This window comes from Sorex fumeus, unplaced genomic scaffold (assembly GCF_029834395.1).
Source record: "Sorex fumeus unplaced genomic scaffold, SorFum_2.1 ptg000128l, whole genome shotgun sequence".
Lineage (NCBI taxonomy): Eukaryota > Metazoa > Chordata > Mammalia > Eulipotyphla > Soricidae > Sorex > Sorex fumeus.
Window position 1 is genome coordinate 242,261 of NW_026606185.1, and position 18,114 is coordinate 260,374.

An 18,114-nucleotide genomic window follows, 5' to 3' on the forward strand; every position below is an offset into this window, starting at 1 on the left:
CAGCTCTGCTGGTGACGGTGATGCAGGGCCGCACAATGCAAACCGGCTCTTTGCAACACAGACAATAGCGGCGAGAGCAAAGCGGCCCGGCCGGCCCAGTTCCCGTATGCTGGGCAGGGCCCGGGCTGGTACGGCCACTGAGGTGCCCGTGTCCCGCCGCAGTGGGAGGAGGAGGGTCCTGTGTGGCCCATTGCCACGGGGCTGGGGGTCTCTGGGCCAGGCTGTGGCTGACCCCTGGCCACCTGGGTCACTCGGACCCATCTCTGAGGCCTCATGAGCGAGCACAGGAGAGACCTGGGCACAGTGAGCGCGAGGGGGCCCCCAAAGATCCACAGTGGGGATGGGGGTCCCTGCCAATACACAGATGGAGGGGAATATTCGCCCCCACCCGGCTGGTGCTCCAGAGAGGCCGGAGGCGGGTCCAGCCCTCTTCGGGGGGCCAGATTCGGAAGCCCGTTTATCCAAGGCTCCCCTCCCCCGCACCGCCCCACCCCAGGCTCCCGAAGTGCCAGAGTGTGCAAGGGGGTTCAGATTCTGCCAGGGCTGTGGGGAGGGGAGGGCGTGGAAACTGCGTGGGAGAGGAGGGGGGTGGGGCGTCTGAGGGACAGGGGCGGGTCTGCACCCCTGCCCCTGGTGATCAGTGGAGCCCCCCCTCTCCTGCAATCTGTTTCTTCTCTGGAGGGGGGCGGGATGAGGGGGAGAAGGAAGACAGAGGAGGGGACGGGGCTGAGGGCCTGGGAGCCGTGTGTGTGTGTGTGTGTGTGTGTGTGTGTGTGTGTGTGTGTGTGTGTGTGTGCGCGCGTGCGCACGCACATGCATTCACCTCAGCCACAAAGGGGCCTTTCAGGGCAGGCCGGGATGCAGAGCCCCTCAGCTGGCAGAGACCCTGGCGGGAGGGGAGAGGTGTGGGGAAGGGAGGGGCCCAAGCCTCTGTCCCAGGAGGGCAGGGCAGCGAAGGGCGTGGCCTGGAGACTGGAGGGTCACAGGGGCTTTGGTGTGGAGACTGGGGGAGGGGGCTCAAACTCTCCATTGCAGCCAGACGCCCCCTCTGTGGTTCTGGGGTCACGTTCACCCTTGACCCGGGGTCTGGGCTGGAGGGGCGTGGTCTGCTGGGGTGGGGTGGGGGTGGGCACTGCTAAGTGTCTACCCCTGGGGCGTCCACAGCCTCCCTCTGCCCCAGCTGGGAGGTCAGCAGTGACCGCTGGCGTGGGCCAGCCCAGACAGGTGGCCGCTGGGGGCAGCTATGACCCGCGCGTGGCCTTGGCTGTCTGAGGGCCCGGCTGAGCCAGGGTTGTTCTCCCCGTCCCCTGTGTGAGCCGAGACTCGAACCTTGTGGCCCTCTAGCCTCAGTTTCCCCAACTGCTCAGCGGGGCTCCTCCCACCACCGGGCATGGCTAGGTGTTCCCCCAGAGTGTGGGGCCAGCAGGGCTTGGACACAGTAGTCTAGCGCGCGGCCCCACCCCCACCTCATTCTCTTGGCCCCTGGACCTGCTGGAAGTGAAGGAGGAGTCCGGCACAAATGCTGGCCTCTGGGGCCTGTGAGAAGCTGGAAGTAGGGGCCATCAGCCCCAGGCTGCCTGCAGACAAGCAGAGAGACCCGGGGCATGTAGAGAGGGAGGGCCTGACACTCCTGCCCCTCTCCAGCCCTGCCTCCAGCACCCCCATCCTGTTCAACGGCCAGATGAATTGCCACCTCCTCCAGGCAGTCCTCCAGGGAGTCTCCAGGGCAATGAGTTCTTCACTGAGAGCTCCCCACACAGTCTCTCTGCCCCTGCACCCCAACGGTCACAGGCCCGACCCTGCGTGTCCTTCACGTGGTATTCTGGCTGAATACCTGCGTCTCTGAGCTTCAAATAAGCCACTCAGTGCTCCTCAAAGCCTGCCTGGCCTGTCCCCCAGCCAGCCCCCGCCAGTAGCCCAGGCACACAAGGGGCCTTCTGGGGACATGTCCTGGCCCAGTCCTGGGAAAGCCTGTCCTGCGAGGGGTCTGCGTGTGTGAGCATGTGTGCGTGCGTATATGTGCATGGACGTGTGAGCATGTTGAACATGTGTGTGTGCATATGAGTATTTGGGTGTGCTTGAGCATGTGTGCACACGTGTGAGCATGTATGTATGAGTGTGTACATGCGTGTGTGAGCATGGGTGTGTGTGAGCACGTGCATGTGCTTGAGCATGGTGCACACTTATGTGAGCATGTGTGCACGTGTGTGAACATGCATGTATGTGCACATGTGAGAGCATGCGTGTGAGCATGTGTGCATGTGTGAGAGCATGTTTGTGTGTGTGTGTGTGCATGTACACATGCATGTAACTCCCACAGCCACTGTGTTTACCCTAAACCAGGGAGCTGGCGGGAGCATTTCCGCCCATCTTGGCGCCTGTCCCTGGGGGTTCTGGCTCAGACTGTAAACTGTGTGTGGGGGGTGGGTACGAGAGGCTGAGGGGACCTGATGGGAGGGGAGGGGTGCAGGGTGGGTGCCTGGGTCCAGTCTGACGATGCGGCCCTGCGGGAGGGTGTGGGCAGCCTGCCCCTCACTGGGCAGCCACTGGCCCCTGGGCAGCACTGGGGCACCTGCTCCCTCTCCCGCCTGGGGGCCCTGGGGAGCTGGGCCGTGTCCACACCCATCCCCAGACTGCTCAGAGCCCCTCCCCGCCCCACAACCAACCCGGGCTGGGAACAGATTCCCCCACCCGGGACTGGACAGAGCGTACGTGCTGGAGGGGGGACAGTCCACTCCGGGGCCGCCCTCCTGGTGTCCTCTGAGGAGTTCAGGGGTAAGGACAGAGAAATTCAGCATTTTATGGGTTTTTTGGGGGGTGGAGGTGGTGGTTTGGGATACACCCAGCACTGCTCAGGGGCCACTCTTGGCAATGTTCAGGGGACCGCAGGAGATGATGGGGATCAAACCCGGGTCGGCCACATGCAAGGCAAATGTGTGACCCTCTGTACTATCGCTCTTGCCCTGAACGTCAGCATTTCAGTGGTGGCTGTGTCACTGCCTGGAGTGGGGCGGGTTGGGGGACACAGCGGGTCAGGGCAGGCTGAGGCCCTTCAGTCCTCCTGGCTCTCCTGTCTTGGGGGTAAGTGCTCTGGCCGAGCCCTCAGACTCCTACGCTGCCTGCAGCGACCCGAAAGCCAGTGCCTGCACTCACTCCTGGTGCCAGGGGTGGAGCCCAGGGCACCCGCAGGCCACGCATGTGCTTAGCCCCGAGCGTTGGCTGGGCCCAGTCTCAGTCCTCCGAATCTGCCTTGGGTCCCTCAGGGACACAGCGGGGGCGGGGGGGGGGGGGGAGGAAAATGGTGCCCCCCCCAGGTCTGGCTGCAGTCTGGCCCCCTTAGAGCATCCTGGTCCCCAAAAGCCGGGCTCAGTGTGGTGTCCATCCCCCAACCGCCTTCTGGCTCTGCTGACCAGTAACCAGGCAACCTGGGGCAGCCCTGGGCCCGGATCCAGCCTCAGGCACCTGTCCCGCCCCCGGCCCTGTTGTCTGCAGGAGCCTTGCCTTCTTGTCCTCTCCCTCTCCAAGCTGGTCAGGAAGGTCCAGGGCACGGGATCCCTCCCCTCCCCCTCCCCCCCCCCCCCCCCCCCCGCCCAGGCCTCCTCTCTGTAGCTCCCATGGCCAGAAGGACTGTGTTGTGTCACCCGGAGGTCCAGGTGCCCTCACTGGGGGTGGACCACATCCCTGGCGCCCGCTTCACACCCCAGGGAAGGGGCACAGGGTCTGCAGAGGCCCCAACCTCCACTGCGGGCACAGTTGTGATTGGCTGGACACTGTGTTGAACCCGACCCGTGAACCCATGTGAGGATCCTTCCCTCCCATTTCACAGATGGGGAAATTGAGGTCCCGGGCTTCTCCCCCACCCTGGAGGGCCCACTCAGGCAAGGGCTCAGCCAGTGGGTGGGTGCCAAACGCAGATTGCCCATCCACACCTTCAGAGTCCCACGGCGGGACTGGTCAGTACCAGTGTCCACCTGGCCCCGCTGAGTTGTCAGCCTCTCCCGAGCCACCCAGGCCTGAGGCTTGTGAGTCTCGGGGTCACGCATGTGGGCGTGTCTCAGATCATCAAGAATGGGGGACCCCCTGGTGTGAACTCTGAGCCGAGCCTGGCCCAGGGCTGCTGGGAAGTTCCTGGGGCCCCTTCAGGGTGACCGATGGGTCAGGAAGGGGACGGCCACAGGGCTGAGGGTGAGGGGCCACCTGGCCCTCACCTGGGAGTCGGAGATCTCGGAGGGCTTCTCGGTAAGGCTGCTGCTCTCGGCGGGGATGAGGTCATTGTACTTGGTGACGTCCTCGTCCGAGTAGTGGAGGCTGCCTGGGCTGGGCCTCGGTGGAGACCTGTGGAGAGGGGGGCGGCTGAGAGTCTCGTGGGGGGCCGGGGTGGGGTACAGGCAGCGGGCCCCTCTGTCCTCTCCCCGCATCTCGGGCTGGACCTTCAGAGACCGCAGCTTGGCTGGTGGGCTCTGGGGTTCCGGCGGGCTTTGGGGGTCCCGGCAGAGTCTGAGGGGCCCAGCGGGCTCTGGGGTCCCAGTGGGGCCTGGTGGGGGATCAGGTGGGAGGGAGCACTCTGTCCCAGAGTCTGCAGTCCAAGAAAGTCCAAAAGTCCAAGCAGGGCGCTGCATCCCTGGCCCCTTGACCCTCTCCTGCAAGCCACGGGGGTCGGGGGGAGGTCACCCCATTCTGACCCATCCGAGCAAATGGGGGGGGTCAGGGCACCCCAGTCCCGGGGCTCTGCAAGCTGGAGGGGGATGGAGGGGGGATGGGGGCTGTGGGCTGAGGCCAGGGTCTCCCCACTCTGCTGTGCGGCTTCTCCTCAGCAGCTTCCGGGACCCTGGCTGGATCCCCGTGGTCTGCTCATGGCTCAGGGTCAGGGCAGAAATCTCAGGCAGGGTGAGGAGGACGCAGACCGCACCCTGTCCTCTGCCTGACCCACCCCTCCCCGTTATGCCATAACATCCCGGCTCAGAGGCAGCTCTCAGACACCTGGGACCCTGACTCACACTGACTTGGTGGGACCTGGGGGAGGGGAGGGGGGAGGAGAATGTGATGAGAGAAGTGGGGGGGGGTAAGGGGAGGGGGGGGTGAGAGGAGTGAGGGGGAGGGGAGGGGGGAGGGGAAGGGAGGGATGAGGAGGGGGAGGGGAGAGGTAAGGGGTGGGAGAGGGGAAGGAGTAGGATGAGGAAGATTGGGGAGAGAAGTGTGGGGAGGGGAGAATGAGTGGGAGGGGAGAGGTGAGGGGGTGAGGGAGGGGAGGGAAGGGGGGAGGGGGGGTGGGAGTGGGGCTGCAGGGACATGGCCGAGGCAGTGCTTCTGCCTTGGCACCTTGTGCTGGGCCCCTTGGGCTGAGTCTGTGCTTAGCTGTGGGCAGTGGGGAGGCGCCCCCCATCCCCAGAGCCAGCCTGGCGGGGCTGTGGAGGCCACTCGGGTCTAACCATGGCCTCAAATGCCTCTTTCTTCCCCCAGGCTGGGCTGGGCAGGCAGGGGGGCGGGTTGAGAGGCGCCCGCTGCCCACGCTCCTCCCTCGTGCCCCCCCTGAACGCACAGGGCGCCTCCCTGCGGGCCGGACAGAGGGGCATTGTAAGCCGTGCCCGCCCCGCTGCAGGGGCCAGAATGTGGAAGGGCCCAGGAGTCCCAGGCCATGTCCCCCCGCCCCCCCCCCAAATGTCTCCCGGGTCCCTGGGAGCAGAGAGTGGCCAGGTCACACAGGAGGAGGGGCTGGACTCCAGCGGCTGCCCCCACCCAGGAAATGGGCAGCCTGGCCGCCCTGGGCAGCGGGGCAGGAGGGGCTGGGGCTCAGGGAAGGTGGGACTTGGGGTCCCCGCCGCCTCCCCCTCCTCTGCGTAGCAGGAGCTGCCCTTGGAGGCTCCTGCAGGGGGGTGGGGGCGGGTCCTGGCTCCTCCAGCCCTGCAGCCTCTCTGGGTGCACCGAGGAGGCCAGTGTTGGCCGTGGCCTCGGGGACGTTGCTAAGCTGCGGCCAAGCCCCGAGGCCGCCTGCAGAGTCCTGCCAGCGATTTGCATTCATTCCTGCATTCATTCTGCTTCCTGGGCACAGCCCTGGGGCCTGCCTGGGGCTCTGTGTGTGTGTGTGTGTGTGTGTGTGTGTGTGTGTGTGTGTGTGTGTGTTGGCTCTGGGCCCTGCCCCCGGCTTCTGGGCTTCTGCTCCCCTCCTGGAGCTGTTGGTCCCTCAAGGTTCTGAGCTGTGTGCGGGGCCAAGGCTGGGCGGCCTACCTGGTGTAGAGGCCGTTCTTGCGGCAGAAGGAGTTCTTGACGGACAGCCGGCGGCTGTTGAGCTCCAGGGCGGGGAAGCTGCTCTCGTCCAGGCTCATCATCTCCCCATGGCCCAGGGCCCCTGGCTTGGAGCTGCTCCCTGGGGGCAGAACTGGCTGGTCACCCCACGGCTCTTCCCACTAGGGGCTCCTCACCCCACCGGCTGGGCCCCTCGTTCTCGGCCCCCAGCAGTGCTCAGGGGGCCTGAGGTCACCCCTGGGGACCCTCGGGCTGGGTGGCTCTGTGCTGGGGCCAACAGGGCTACCCCAGCAGCCTTTAGGGGTCCCGCAGCACGGGGGTCACACCGTAGACTCGCACGCAAAGCCCATGTGCTGGGACTTCCGCTTCTTCCTGGCCCCCTTTCTCAGGTCAGTGCATTTCCCCGGATGTTCTTCCCTCGTTTTCCCCTTTCCTCCCCGTTCCCGCTCTTTATTGGGGAGACCCCCAGGGGGGGCCCAGGCGATGGCTGGGAGTGTCTGGGGTTGCTCCTGGGGATGTCCGGCCTCCCACATGCCCCAGCTCTGAGTCCGTCTCCCCAGATCTCCTCCCTTAGACTTCGTTTCTGGAGGGTGGAGGGTTTGGGCCACTTACAGTGGTGCCCAGGGCTTACTCCTGGCCGTGGTGGGGGGCACACGTGGTGCCAGGAATTGAACCCGGGTCACAAGTCGAGCACCTTAACCCTGGCGGTTTCTCTCCCACCCCTTCTTTCGGCGTTGCAGTTGCTTCCCTGAATCCGGACCTCCAGAAGGAGACAGCGGCAGCCCCCTCCCTCCCGCCCCCCCGCCCCGCTCAGCAGGACCGAGTGACCCCCCCTGCCCTTGCACTCACCCGAGTCCGTCTTCTTGGCGTACTTCTTGCTCTGGCCGCGGATGATGAGCACAAAGACCAGGAGCAGGATGAAGATGAGGCCCACCAAGGCGATGACCACCAGGAACCACCACTCCTCGTAGAAGGGGTTGGCTCTCTGGGCTGGACCACGGGGTCGAGGTCAGGCCAGGGAGCGGGCAGCCCCTGCCTGCCCTCTGGCCCCTGGACCAGCTATCTCTGAGCTATGGTGGGCGGGGACGGCCTTGGCCAAGTGTCAGCTCCAGTCCATGGAAAGGGATGGCCAGGAGGTGTTTGAGGAAGAGCACCGAGGGGCGCTGGATAGGAGTGCGGGGATCGATGGGGCTGGGATCTATTAGTGCTGGGATTGATTGGGGCTAGGATGGATTGGGGCTGGTATCGATTAGTGCTACGGGATCAACTGGGGCTGGGATTGATTAGTGCTGGGATCAGTTTGGGCTAGGATGGATTAGTGCTGGGATTGGTTATTGGGCTTGGATGAATTAGTGCTGGGATTGATTAGTGCTGGGATTGATTTGGGCTAGGGTGGATTGGGGCTGGGATCAATTGGGGCTGGGATCAATTAGTGCTGGGATCAATTAGGGCTGGGATCGGTTAGTGCTGGGATTAATCAATGCAGGGATTGACTGAGGGTACTCGGGACGCGAGCGATGGGATGAGTTAATGCTGGGATTGATTAGTGTTGGGAGCGGTTAGTGTTTGGATGGATTTATGCTGAATGGGTCCGCGCTGGGATCGATAGTGCAGGAACGGCTGGTGATGCCTGCCATGGCCTAGGACCGAGGGAGGGGTTTGCGCCCCCCATCCCATTACTGGTCTCTGGGGTCTCCCATTTAGTGTTCTATTGGCAGGTGCTGCCAGGGCTGCGGGGCCCTGGAGGGCTCATCCCTCAGGACCTGCTCTTTCTGGACACAGAAGCAGGGGCAGTGGAGAGGCAGCTTGTGAGTGGGCCCCTCACTGGACTCCTCCAGAATCCCAAGGGCACGCAGGGCACCAGGTGCTGCTCACTACCCCATGCGGTCTCCTGAGCACACTGGGGAGAGGCCGGGTGACCTCAGCACTGGAGGGCACCCTCCAAACTCAGCCTTCCCAGGTGGGCTGCTCTTTCCAGGGGGTCCTTGAGCAACTGGGGGCCCCTTCCCCTCTGTGAAGCACCCCTGCCAATGCCCTCTACGACTGGCCAGCTCTGGTCTGGGCTCCTGCCCTGTGTGGTCAGTCCTGTCCATCCCTGGCCAGCTCATTCTCTCCCCCATTGCCCGGTTCTGGGCAGGCACAAGCATGTGGGCAGCTCGAAGGTCCTGGAAGCTACGGGGATGGGTCAGGGGAGATTTCTGCCTGGGGGGGGGGGTGGCTTGTGGGCTGTGAGACTTGTCAGGTGGGGAGGGAGGAGGAGGAGGAGGAGAAGAGGCAGAGGAAGGGGAGGAGGGAGACAAGGAGAACGAGAAAGAGGGGGAGGAGGAGAGAGGTCCCCTTCCCCCTAACAGGGCAGCGTCCAGCAGCTGAGCCTGTCCCTGGGGTCTTTGGGGGTTGCCGTGGAAGCAGTTTCAGGCCTGACACCCTGTCCCAGTCATCTGACTGCAGACAACCCCAACACCGACTTCTGGAGCCCTTGGAAGGGCTCTTTCTGGACACAGAAGCAGGGGCAGTGGAGAGGCAGCTTGTGAGTGGGCCCCTCACTGGACTCCTCCAGAGTCCCAAGGGCACGCAGGGCACCAGGTGCTGCCCACTACCCCAAGGACCCAAGGCTGGTTTAGGGCCTGCTGGGGGTGCGCTGCTGGGGAGGACAGGGGGACCGGGCCCTGGGTGCCCCCCCCGACCCGCCACCTACCGGGCACTGACTGGGAGGGGCTACTGGGGGTGCCGAAGCCGTAGTCATTGACGGCGATGACACGGAAGTCGTAGCTGACGCCAGGCTTCAGGATGTCCATGCTGAAGGTGTAGGATGTCACCTCCTTGGGGATGTCTCGGATGAGCACGTCCCAGAGCCCCTCATCTGCAGGGGTGCAGAGAGGCGGCGGTGGGGCGGGGAGTCAGGAACCCCCCCGCCTGGCGGGGGCTCAGGTGCATCTCCCCCGAGGCTTAAGATGCCTCTATGGGGGTCCCTGACCTCCTCATGAGTTTTCTAAGAATTCTGAGGGGTGGTGGGGCCTGGGTGGGGCAGAGGCGGGCGTCTTGCGTTCCATTCCGGCCACCGTGGCTGACGACACTCCATCACTTGGGGGCCGCTCCATCGCAGGAGGGGCAGCAGGGGGCTCCCCTTGCCTCGGGGCTCACACCACACACCCAAACCTGGAACGCTGGGTCCCATGCCAGGACCCCCCCCCCCCCCCCCCCGGGCCTGGACCAGAGGCCACATTCCACAGCTCGGCCTCCCGGCTGGCCAACCAGATGCAACATAGACGGGGCCTGGCTCTCGGGGCCCATGCAACAGCCGGAAGGAAGGGTGGTGAGTCTTGGGCGCAGCGTCCCCGAGCCTGGACCCACCCGGGAGCTGGGTCAGCAATTTGAGACAGTAACGATGAGCCTGGGGAGAGCTTCCAGAAGGGCCTGGATGCTTCTTTGCTTGTGAGCGACACCTGCCACCCCAGCTGATGTGACAGGAAGCTTCAGACCTCCCCCTGGTCTCACTTGACCAGACCCCATTAGTTAGGGGTCTCCCTTGTCATCCATGGTGCAGGAACAAGAGGTGTTTTTCCTTCTGAACTCCATCGCCTCACGTGAAGTGCCACAGAATTCCAGAGCCACGGAATCCCAGAACCACAGAATTCCAGAGCCACGGAATCCCAGAACCACAGAATTCCAGAGCCACGGAATCCCAGAACCACAGAATTCCAGAGCCACAGAATCCCAGAGCCACGGAATCCCAGAACCACAGAATTCCAGAGCCACGGAATCGCAGAACCACAGAATTCCAGAGCCACGGAATTCCAGAGCCATGGAATTCCACATGGGAGCTGGCGGTTCTGGCAAGCACGCGGCAGGGCCGGCCCCATGGAGCCGAGCCTTTGGAGCAGGCTGGGGCCGGTGAAACAGGAGCCAAAGAGATGCTGATCGGCGGCTTCAGACGCGGTTTCAGGCGCAGGAGCCGTGGTCAGGTTACAAGAACTTCCTGGTACGCTCACGTGGGCCACAGAGGCTGACCTGGGCGGGTGTGGGTAGCCCAGGCACGGGCTCTTCCCAGGTGGTGGGAGGGATGGCGTGGAGGGCAGGCTGTCTGTTTATTCTCTTGGTTTGGGGCTCCCTAGCAGGCTCAGGGCAGCCAGGAGCCCCTTGAGGTGATGTCTGGGCCACAGGCTGGCCAGCTGCATGCCTGGCCCCACGGTGCCGGGGGCCCCCAGAGCTGGGCCCCGCGGTCCCAGGTGGGGGTCAGGCTTCTGTCCTGACCCGTGAGCTCTCACTGCAGCCCCAAGGGTGTGTGGTTTGACTGTTCCTCTGACACCTACCTTTGTTTTGGGGCGGATGGATCCTGAGCTCTGCCCATTGAACCAACCGCCCCCTACTTGACTTCTTCAAGGCTCTCCACCCCACTGGCAGGATCTCACCTGGGAGTCCCCGGCCTGGGCCCCGTCTTCCCCTGTCCAACTCCCCCCTGGATTCACCCGGAGTCCACCAGGACCTTTTCGGCAGATGAACCAAGACGCAGCGTCCGGGTAGGGGGCCTAGGATTCTCGGGAGACCAGGCTTGCCCCCCCCCACCAGCCTCCCCACCCACACACACCTGAAGGTCTGGCCTCGATGACATAGCGGGTGACGGGCCCCTTGCCAGGGTCGCCGCTGGACCAGTGGATGGCGATGGCCGAGCTGTAGCGCACGAGGATGGGCACGCCGGGGGGCCCCGGGGCACCTGCAGACAGGCCAGCGTGTGGGAGCGGGCAGGGGGCCGTGGCAGGGAGGGGTTTGGGGGGGTCCTGAGAGCTGGGAGTCCCACCCCCATATCCCTCTGCCTGTTTCCTCTTCCACAAGAGCCTTCTGGCCGGTGAGTCCCGAGGCTGTTGTAGGGGCAGCAGGTGTGTGTGTTGGGTGGGGGGGGGGGAGGTGTGGAGGGCCCAGGGTAGTGGGGCAGGGGTCTGCCAACCCTGGGGCTGGTGGAAAGGCGGAGGTGGGAGGGAGTGCGTGGCTGTGCTCCCTTCAGAGGCTGGAGCCCCTTCTCCAGGCACTGGGGGTGGGCAGGGATCTCCTATCACTCCCCCCATCCCCAGCTCATGCCATCCCCACCAATCCTGGTCTCCAGCACACTCCAGCCCTGGGACCCCAAAGTCTGGACCCAGGAGGTGGTGGGGTCCCCTGGCTAAGGGGCGAGGGGAGGGGAGAGAGCAGTGAGTGAGCAGGGTGAGATTGAAGACCACCCCCAGGCGTGGGGCTCATGGACAGGCTGCAGGGAGTGCTCCCGGCCCAGGGGACTGGGGTAAGCCAGGGGCTGTGTCCCTTAGGAGCTCGGGTCCCAGGGGGCCCAGTGCCACCTCCTCTGCACTTCTTGCTCCCCGCCCCCCAGCAAGGCCCCAGGGCAGGACGGCCTGTCCTCTAACGGCCCTGCCCTGCCCTGCCCTGGCAGTGGGCCCCGGAAGCCGGAAGCCGCTCAGGTGAGAGGAGGCGCAGGTGGGGCTGGGGCAGAGGAAGATGGGGGGCAGGGGGCAGGCCGTGTCCTGCACCCACAGGTTCCCTTCCAACCCTGCTCTGGGGAGTGAGAGTCCACAGGGAAGGGGCAGGGAGAGGAGGGCGGGCAGGGGGCCAGTGGGGAAGGCCCAGTGGGCGGGCAGCAGGAGGTGACAGAGGCTGTGGGCTGAAGGGAGAGTGGGGAGAGGAGGAGGGAGGGAAGGAGGGGAGGAGCTGGAGGGATCCCAGCAGTTTGCAGCTTCAGGTCCTGTCCCGGGAGGCTGAGTAGCAGCTGGGGGAGTCTGGGTGTGGAGGGACGTCCTGTGGTGTGACAACCTCAGCCACCACACACGCCCTGTGGGGCCCCAGGAGCTGTCATCAAACCTCCTCCCCTCCCTCCTCCCCCCTCCTTCCCTCCCTCCGTGCTCCCCTCTACACTCTGCTCTGGCCAGTGGTGCTGGTGCTGGCTCCCTCCGGTTTGATGCACAAACCTGCATCCTGCCCTCTCCCCACAGTGCACTGGGCCCCCAACTTGACCTAGACCCCCAACTGTGTTCCCACAACCCTACCCAGGAGGAAGCCTTAGCCTGGGGGGTGTCATCTTCCCACATCCCCAACCCATCCCCATAGCAAATGCCATGAGAATGCTCATTCCCAGGCAGGAGTCCCGGGCGCCCAGGAATCTGCACTGAATCCAGGAGTGCCCAGGGCTTCTCTCTGGTGATGCGGGGGTGGGGCTGGCACAGCTGGGACAATCTAACCCCCCAGTTCTGGGCCTTTCGACTCTGCTCCTGGATACTTCAGAATACTCCAGCATACTGATGCCATGGGATACTATGGCATACTGCCAAATACTCCAGGATACTACAGTATACCATAGGATACCGTAGGATACTACAGTATACTGCCAAATACTCCAGGATACAGCAAGATACTATAGTATACCATGGAATACTACAGCATACTGCCAAATACTTCAGAATACTACAGTATACTATAGGATACCATGGGATACTACAGCATACTGCCAAATACTCTAGAATATAGCATGACACTATAAGATACTGCAGGATACTGTAGTTTACTACAGGATACTGTTCAATACTATAGGATACTACCGGATCTTTAGGGTACTTCAGGATTCTGTAGGATACTATGGGGGACTGCAGAATATTGCAGGGCACTGTAAGCTACTGCAGGATACTACAGAGTACTATAGGGTACTCCTGTGTCCCACGGGACACCAGAGGATGTTCCAGGATACTGTAAGATGCTGCGGTACTCCAGGATACCATGGGGTACTCCAGGATACTCCAGCCTCCAGCTGGCTGTCACTTGTGTGCCTCTGATGGTCCCTCCTATAAGGACCCCCTCCTGGTCTGTCTCCTTCAGACCACCTCCCTGGCCCCGCCCTGTCCACACCTGGTCCCCACAGCTTCTGCCCTGTGTGGCCTACCACACATCCTGCCACGGCTGCACAGCCCTGGACCCCCCTACACCTGGGACTGGCGGCCGTGGGTGCTCCCTCCCCTACCTTCTCCGGGGCCCGTGGTGACGTTGGCTTCGATCTCAGGCCCGTAGGCGAAGGTCTTGGCGCGGATGCGGAACCTGTAAGTCATGCCCTCGGCCAGGTCCTTGACCTTCAGCCACAGCGGGCTGCCCCCCTTGACGTCCACAGTCACGATCTTACTCACACCTGGGGAGAGCGCAGAGTGCAGGCTGGGAGAAGGCCGGCCCCCATACCCCCACCCCTGCTCAGGAAATGGGGTTCCTCAGGGCAGGGGTCCGAGCAGCCGTGGGGCCCAAGCATGCATCTGGGGAGCGTGCACCCCCTCGTCCTGCCACGAAGACCCACGTCAGAGCTGGGGGCCCACCCCGAGCCCCCCACGGCCCGGGCCGAGCCCAGCACCAGCACCCTCCCAACCTCCAGCCCCCCGACTCTGGCTGACACCCCCGGATACCCACACGCCAGCTCTGCAGCCCACCAGGGCGCAGCCCCAGGACTCTGGGGGTGCCCCTGCCCCTGTCTGGGCTCCAGCTGCTGGGGCAGCCCCTGGGTCTGACTCCCTCCAACCTTCAGCCATGTCCACCTGCTGTGTGGGGGCCTACGTCCGCCTGGCCTGGCCTTCGTCTTCCGTACCAGCTGGGCAGATGGATACCCCCCTTCTCCTGCTCTGCGGCTGACCCCCATGAGAGGCGTGGGGGCGCTGCTCACCATCCACGGGTGTGCAGGGCTCGTACACCAGCCGGTAGCCCTCCAGGACCCCATTGGGAAACCGAGGCGCATCCCAGGACACATTCACCGACGTCGTGGTCAGCTCGCTGAACCGGACAGCAGCGGGTGCACTGGGAGCTGCGGGCGGAAGCAGAGGACCCCTCAGAGCCTCAGCGGGGGGCCTGGAGCAGGGTGGGAGGGGTCCTACCCCCCTACTCCCACGTATGCCCCTGCAACCGCTTTTCACTGGTAGGAGGAGGACTCAGGCTGAGCCCTGGGTCAGGGCCCAGGACTTCCTGGGTGGGGGGCAGGGGGTACCAGGGACCTGGTAAGGGCGGGTGGGGTGCCGGGCTCAGAGCCGGGGCACACGATACAAGGAGAGGCTGAACCACAGGGACCGGGCCATCCTGCTGGGGGCAGCTGCAGGCAGGATGGTCCAGGCGCCAAGCCCTGGAGTGACCCCAGGCCGGAAGGACAGAGCCGGGAGGAGGAAGCATCACTGGCAGCACCCCCGGCTTCTGGGTGGCCGGGCTTGTGGCTGGGCTGGGCCCCCCCAGTGCCGGCCACGTGGCTTCCGCCCCAGCAGGCTGGCCTTTGACGGAGGAAGGTGGGCTGGGGGCCCTTCCTGCCACCCCACAGTCGGGACGCGGGAAGCACGGTACGTCCTGCTCCTGGGAGCCAGGCTGCTGGGGCTCCGGGGGCTCGTGTCCGGCCCGATGCCGACAGAGGGGCAGGGACAGGCCTAGGCGGGCCGCGGGAGGGGAGGATGTGCGGGGGCCGGCTCGGGCTTGGGCCGGGAAACCCCTTTAAGAGGGGACAGACAGGCTGGGCTGGGGATGCTCCAAACTCCAACAGGAAGCCCGGGGAGGGGCTGGGGGTGTGGGCCGGGGCCGGGGTCCCAGACAGTGAGAATCCAAACAGTACACACGTGACATCACGGGGGCAGGACTGAACCAAGCCCCTGTGTGTCCTGGGTCACCTCCCTGCCGCAGAGTTGCCTTCTGGCACTGGTTGTTTGGGGCCACATCCAGGGGGGCTTGGGAGCTGCTCCTGGCTCAGTGCTCGGGGGGCCATGGGACTTGAGATGGAGTCCCGATTTTCCTGCGTCAAACTTGTACTGGGCCTACTGAGACATCTCCCCGGATTCCCCCCAAAGGCATCTCTGAAGAACAGGAAACATCTTGGTGCCTGCAGCTCAGGTGCACCCGCTCCCCACGACAGCTCCAGAGAACCCCAACTCCCCCCAGACTCCCCTCGCTCCCCCCTCCCATTTCCTTTGGGGCCCTCTGGCATCCTCCGGATTCTGCAGTCAAGAGTGGGCCCCGAGAAGCTGGAGCGATAGCACAGCAGGCAGGGCATTTGCCTTGCATGCAGCCGACTCAAGTTCGATTCCCAGCATCCCATATGGTCCCCTGAGCACTGCCAGGAGTAATTCCTGAGTGTAGAGCCAGGAGTAACCCCTGAGCATCATTGGGTGTGACTCAAAAAGAAAAATAAAAAAAGAGTGGGCCCCCGAGGAGTAACCTCTGACCCCGCCTGGAGCCTTGGAAGACACCTGTGGCTCCCCCAGCCCAGCTCCTGAGCCCCCTCCCACCCTCATACATTCTGAGTGGGCACTGGGGTCCACCCAGGACAACTGCTGATGAGGCTTTAGGGTCCCTCTCCTCTCTGCCCTGCCTGCGTGAAATGCAGACAAAGCCCGTCACTTATCCCAGGAACGAAACAAGACATTGGAGACACATAGAGGTGGGGGGCGCCGGTCATCAGCAAGAAGAGGGGAGTTGGGGGGACCTGAGGGTCCCTCCAGGCCTCTGGGGGAGGCTGCGATTCTCCTCTGACGGTCCCGTGTAGGCGCTCAGCCCCCCATGCAGCGTGTCCCCGGGGTGAGTGCCCAATACGGACCTCTCGGGGCCTGGCGGATAAGCCCCCCACCCCGCAGCCTGGGGCTCCCCTCTCCCCTCCCCACCTGCTTGCTGGGTGCGGCCGCGGGTGGGGGCGCTGCGGGGCCCGTCCCCCGCGGCGTTGAAGGCGGCCACGCTGACGGCGTAGGCCGTGTAGCCCGTCAGGTTCTTGAGCTTCACGCTGTTCTCCGCCAGGAAGAGCGTCTTGAGCCGCTCGCTGAGGTTCTGCTGCTCGGCCTCCCAGAAGTAGATCTGTGGGTGCGGCGTGGGAGTGAGGGGCGCCCCCCGCTTCCCTCCCCTTCCTTGGGGGGCGAGGGGGGCACACCATTTAGGACAGGGAGCAGCAGGGACAGGTCAGAAGCCTTCCAGAACTTTCCTTTCCCCACACCCGGGTCTCTGCTAGCCGGTGAGGCCCCCAGGGTCACAGCCCCACGGGCGTGTTGCAGGCCTAGAGGGTTTAGTGGGGTTCAAGGCACAGCACCCCCAAGGATGGGGGGGGGCAGTAACCACTGCAGGGGCTGAGCTGATGGGGGCAGGGCACCCTGACTACTACAGTGTGGGGGTCCCACAGGAGCAGCTGAGGGTGCAGGCTGCCAGGCTCCCCTTGCCCCACTGCACTGATACGTTCAGGCAGTCTGCAAAGCCTGTCACCCCGGGGTGGAGGGGGGCGGGGGGCAGGGGCTGACCACTCCCACCTCGACAGTGGGGGCCTGCGAAACCTCACTTCCCTGGACTAATAGGGGAAGAACTGGAGTGGCAGCATCCACACGCTCTGACAGGCTGACCTTGGAGTCCCTTCCACTCCCTTCCCCTGCACCCATGGAAACTTCTAGAAAGCCAAGATCCAACTCTGCTGAGGACTAGATGGTATTTGGTGCCACCTGCTGTCCAAAGTGGTTTGTGCAGGCTTTGAGCGACTTGTTTGCAAGGAGGCGCTGAGGCTGGTGGGAGGGCAAGACGCCCCACCCCAGGTAGGTGTGTGTGTGTGTGTGTGTGTGTGTGTGTATACACATGCGGGTGTGTACAGGGTAGGGGTTGGTGGAGGGGGACAGTAGCACATTTTGTCACTGGAAAACTGCTGAATTTCTCTGAGCCTTTTTCTTCTCGGCAAAAACAGTCTTCTTGGCCAGAGAGCTAGATTAGGGCTCGTTTAGCCTGTTTCCTTGTGTAGGGCTGACCCTGTTTCCATCCTGGGAACTGCATATGGCCCCCCAGTCTCCACCAGGAGTAAGCCCTGAGCACAGCCACCCCCGTAGCCCCCACACAGTAAAAACATTCTGTCCTGGAGTGATACCCGAGGCCACTCCTTTATCCGGGGTTAGAGGGTGAAAGTGCCCCCAGTTGGTGCTGACTTGGGGTCAGCTCCTTCCTGCAGCGGGGGGAGTGCATGAGAGAGGATGAGCATGGGGAGACTGCGGAGCGAGGGGGCGCGGAGAAGAGCTGGAACAGCAAAGGCACCCGGAGGTGTCCAGTGAGGAAGGCCCAGAGGAGAAGCTCCCCGTGCTCAGTCTCATACAGGCAGGGACAGTTGCATGTGCAGATCTGACCCAAGGGGGTCCTTCCAAACAGTGCTTCGTGAAGACCCACTAGGAAGAGGTTCAGGAGAGGGGCAGGAGGCCATGAGAGTCATGGGGGGGGTGTGTGTGCAGAGAGGGCGGTGGGCTGGGGACACGGGAGGCAGGAGAAAGGCTGGTGCAGCGTGGCGGCTGCTGTTGGTGGGCCCTGGGGGTGGTGCTATGCGGTTCCTGGTGGAGGGGGGCATGCACGCTCAGGGGTCCCATCCTGAGCTAAGGACAGTGCAAAGGGGTTGAACCCCGGCCAGCTGGACCACATCAGGCCGTGGTACTGGCCGCCTGCTTGTGGACTCAGTTGCCCTGATGCAGGGCACAGAGGGGCTTTACTCAGTGCTCGGCACTTCAGTGGGTTCCTGGATTCAACAGCCTGGGCTGGGGTGGAGCCCCGCCTCATCGCGGCCACGCTCAATCAGCCCCGCCCCTATTTTTAGGCACGCCCACTCACCGCCCCTATTACAGCCTCACTCTGGCCCCGCCCCCACCTTGTAGCCCCGCCCCAGACTACCTGGCCCCGCCCCTACACGTCTGGCCCCGCCCCAGCCCCGCCCCTACCCACCCTGGCCCCGCCCCAGCCTCCCTGGCCCCGCCCCTACCTTGTAGCCCTGGATGTCTCCGTTCTGGCTCTCCAGCGGGGGCGGCTCCCACGTCACGTCCAGCTGGGTGGCCGTGGCCCCGTGGACGACCACATTGCGGGGCGCGGCCGTGGGCACTGGAGGGCAGG

The 18,114-nt window shown here is 64.1% G+C and overlaps 1 protein-coding gene across 1 annotated transcript in view; it reads right to left on the bottom strand.

Annotated features, from left to right (window-relative positions):
* Nucleotides 1-18,114, bottom strand: part of SDK2 (sidekick cell adhesion molecule 2) — a 165,506-nt gene that overhangs the window by 3,619 nt on the left and 143,773 nt on the right. Inside the window, exons 36-44 of the mRNA XM_056138117.1 lie at nt 17,987-18,102; nt 15,885-16,071; nt 13,919-14,056; nt 13,238-13,399; nt 10,829-10,954; nt 8,939-9,103; nt 7,093-7,233; nt 6,226-6,364; nt 4,209-4,335 (exon numbers count right to left, since the gene is read on the bottom strand). Of these exons, the coding sequence (XP_055994092.1) occupies nt 4,209-4,335; nt 6,226-6,364; nt 7,093-7,233; nt 8,939-9,103; nt 10,829-10,954; nt 13,238-13,399; nt 13,919-14,056; nt 15,885-16,071; nt 17,987-18,102 (1,301 nt within the window). The remainder of the gene's footprint in view (nt 1-4,208; nt 4,336-6,225; nt 6,365-7,092; nt 7,234-8,938; nt 9,104-10,828; nt 10,955-13,237; nt 13,400-13,918; nt 14,057-15,884; nt 16,072-17,986; nt 18,103-18,114) is intronic.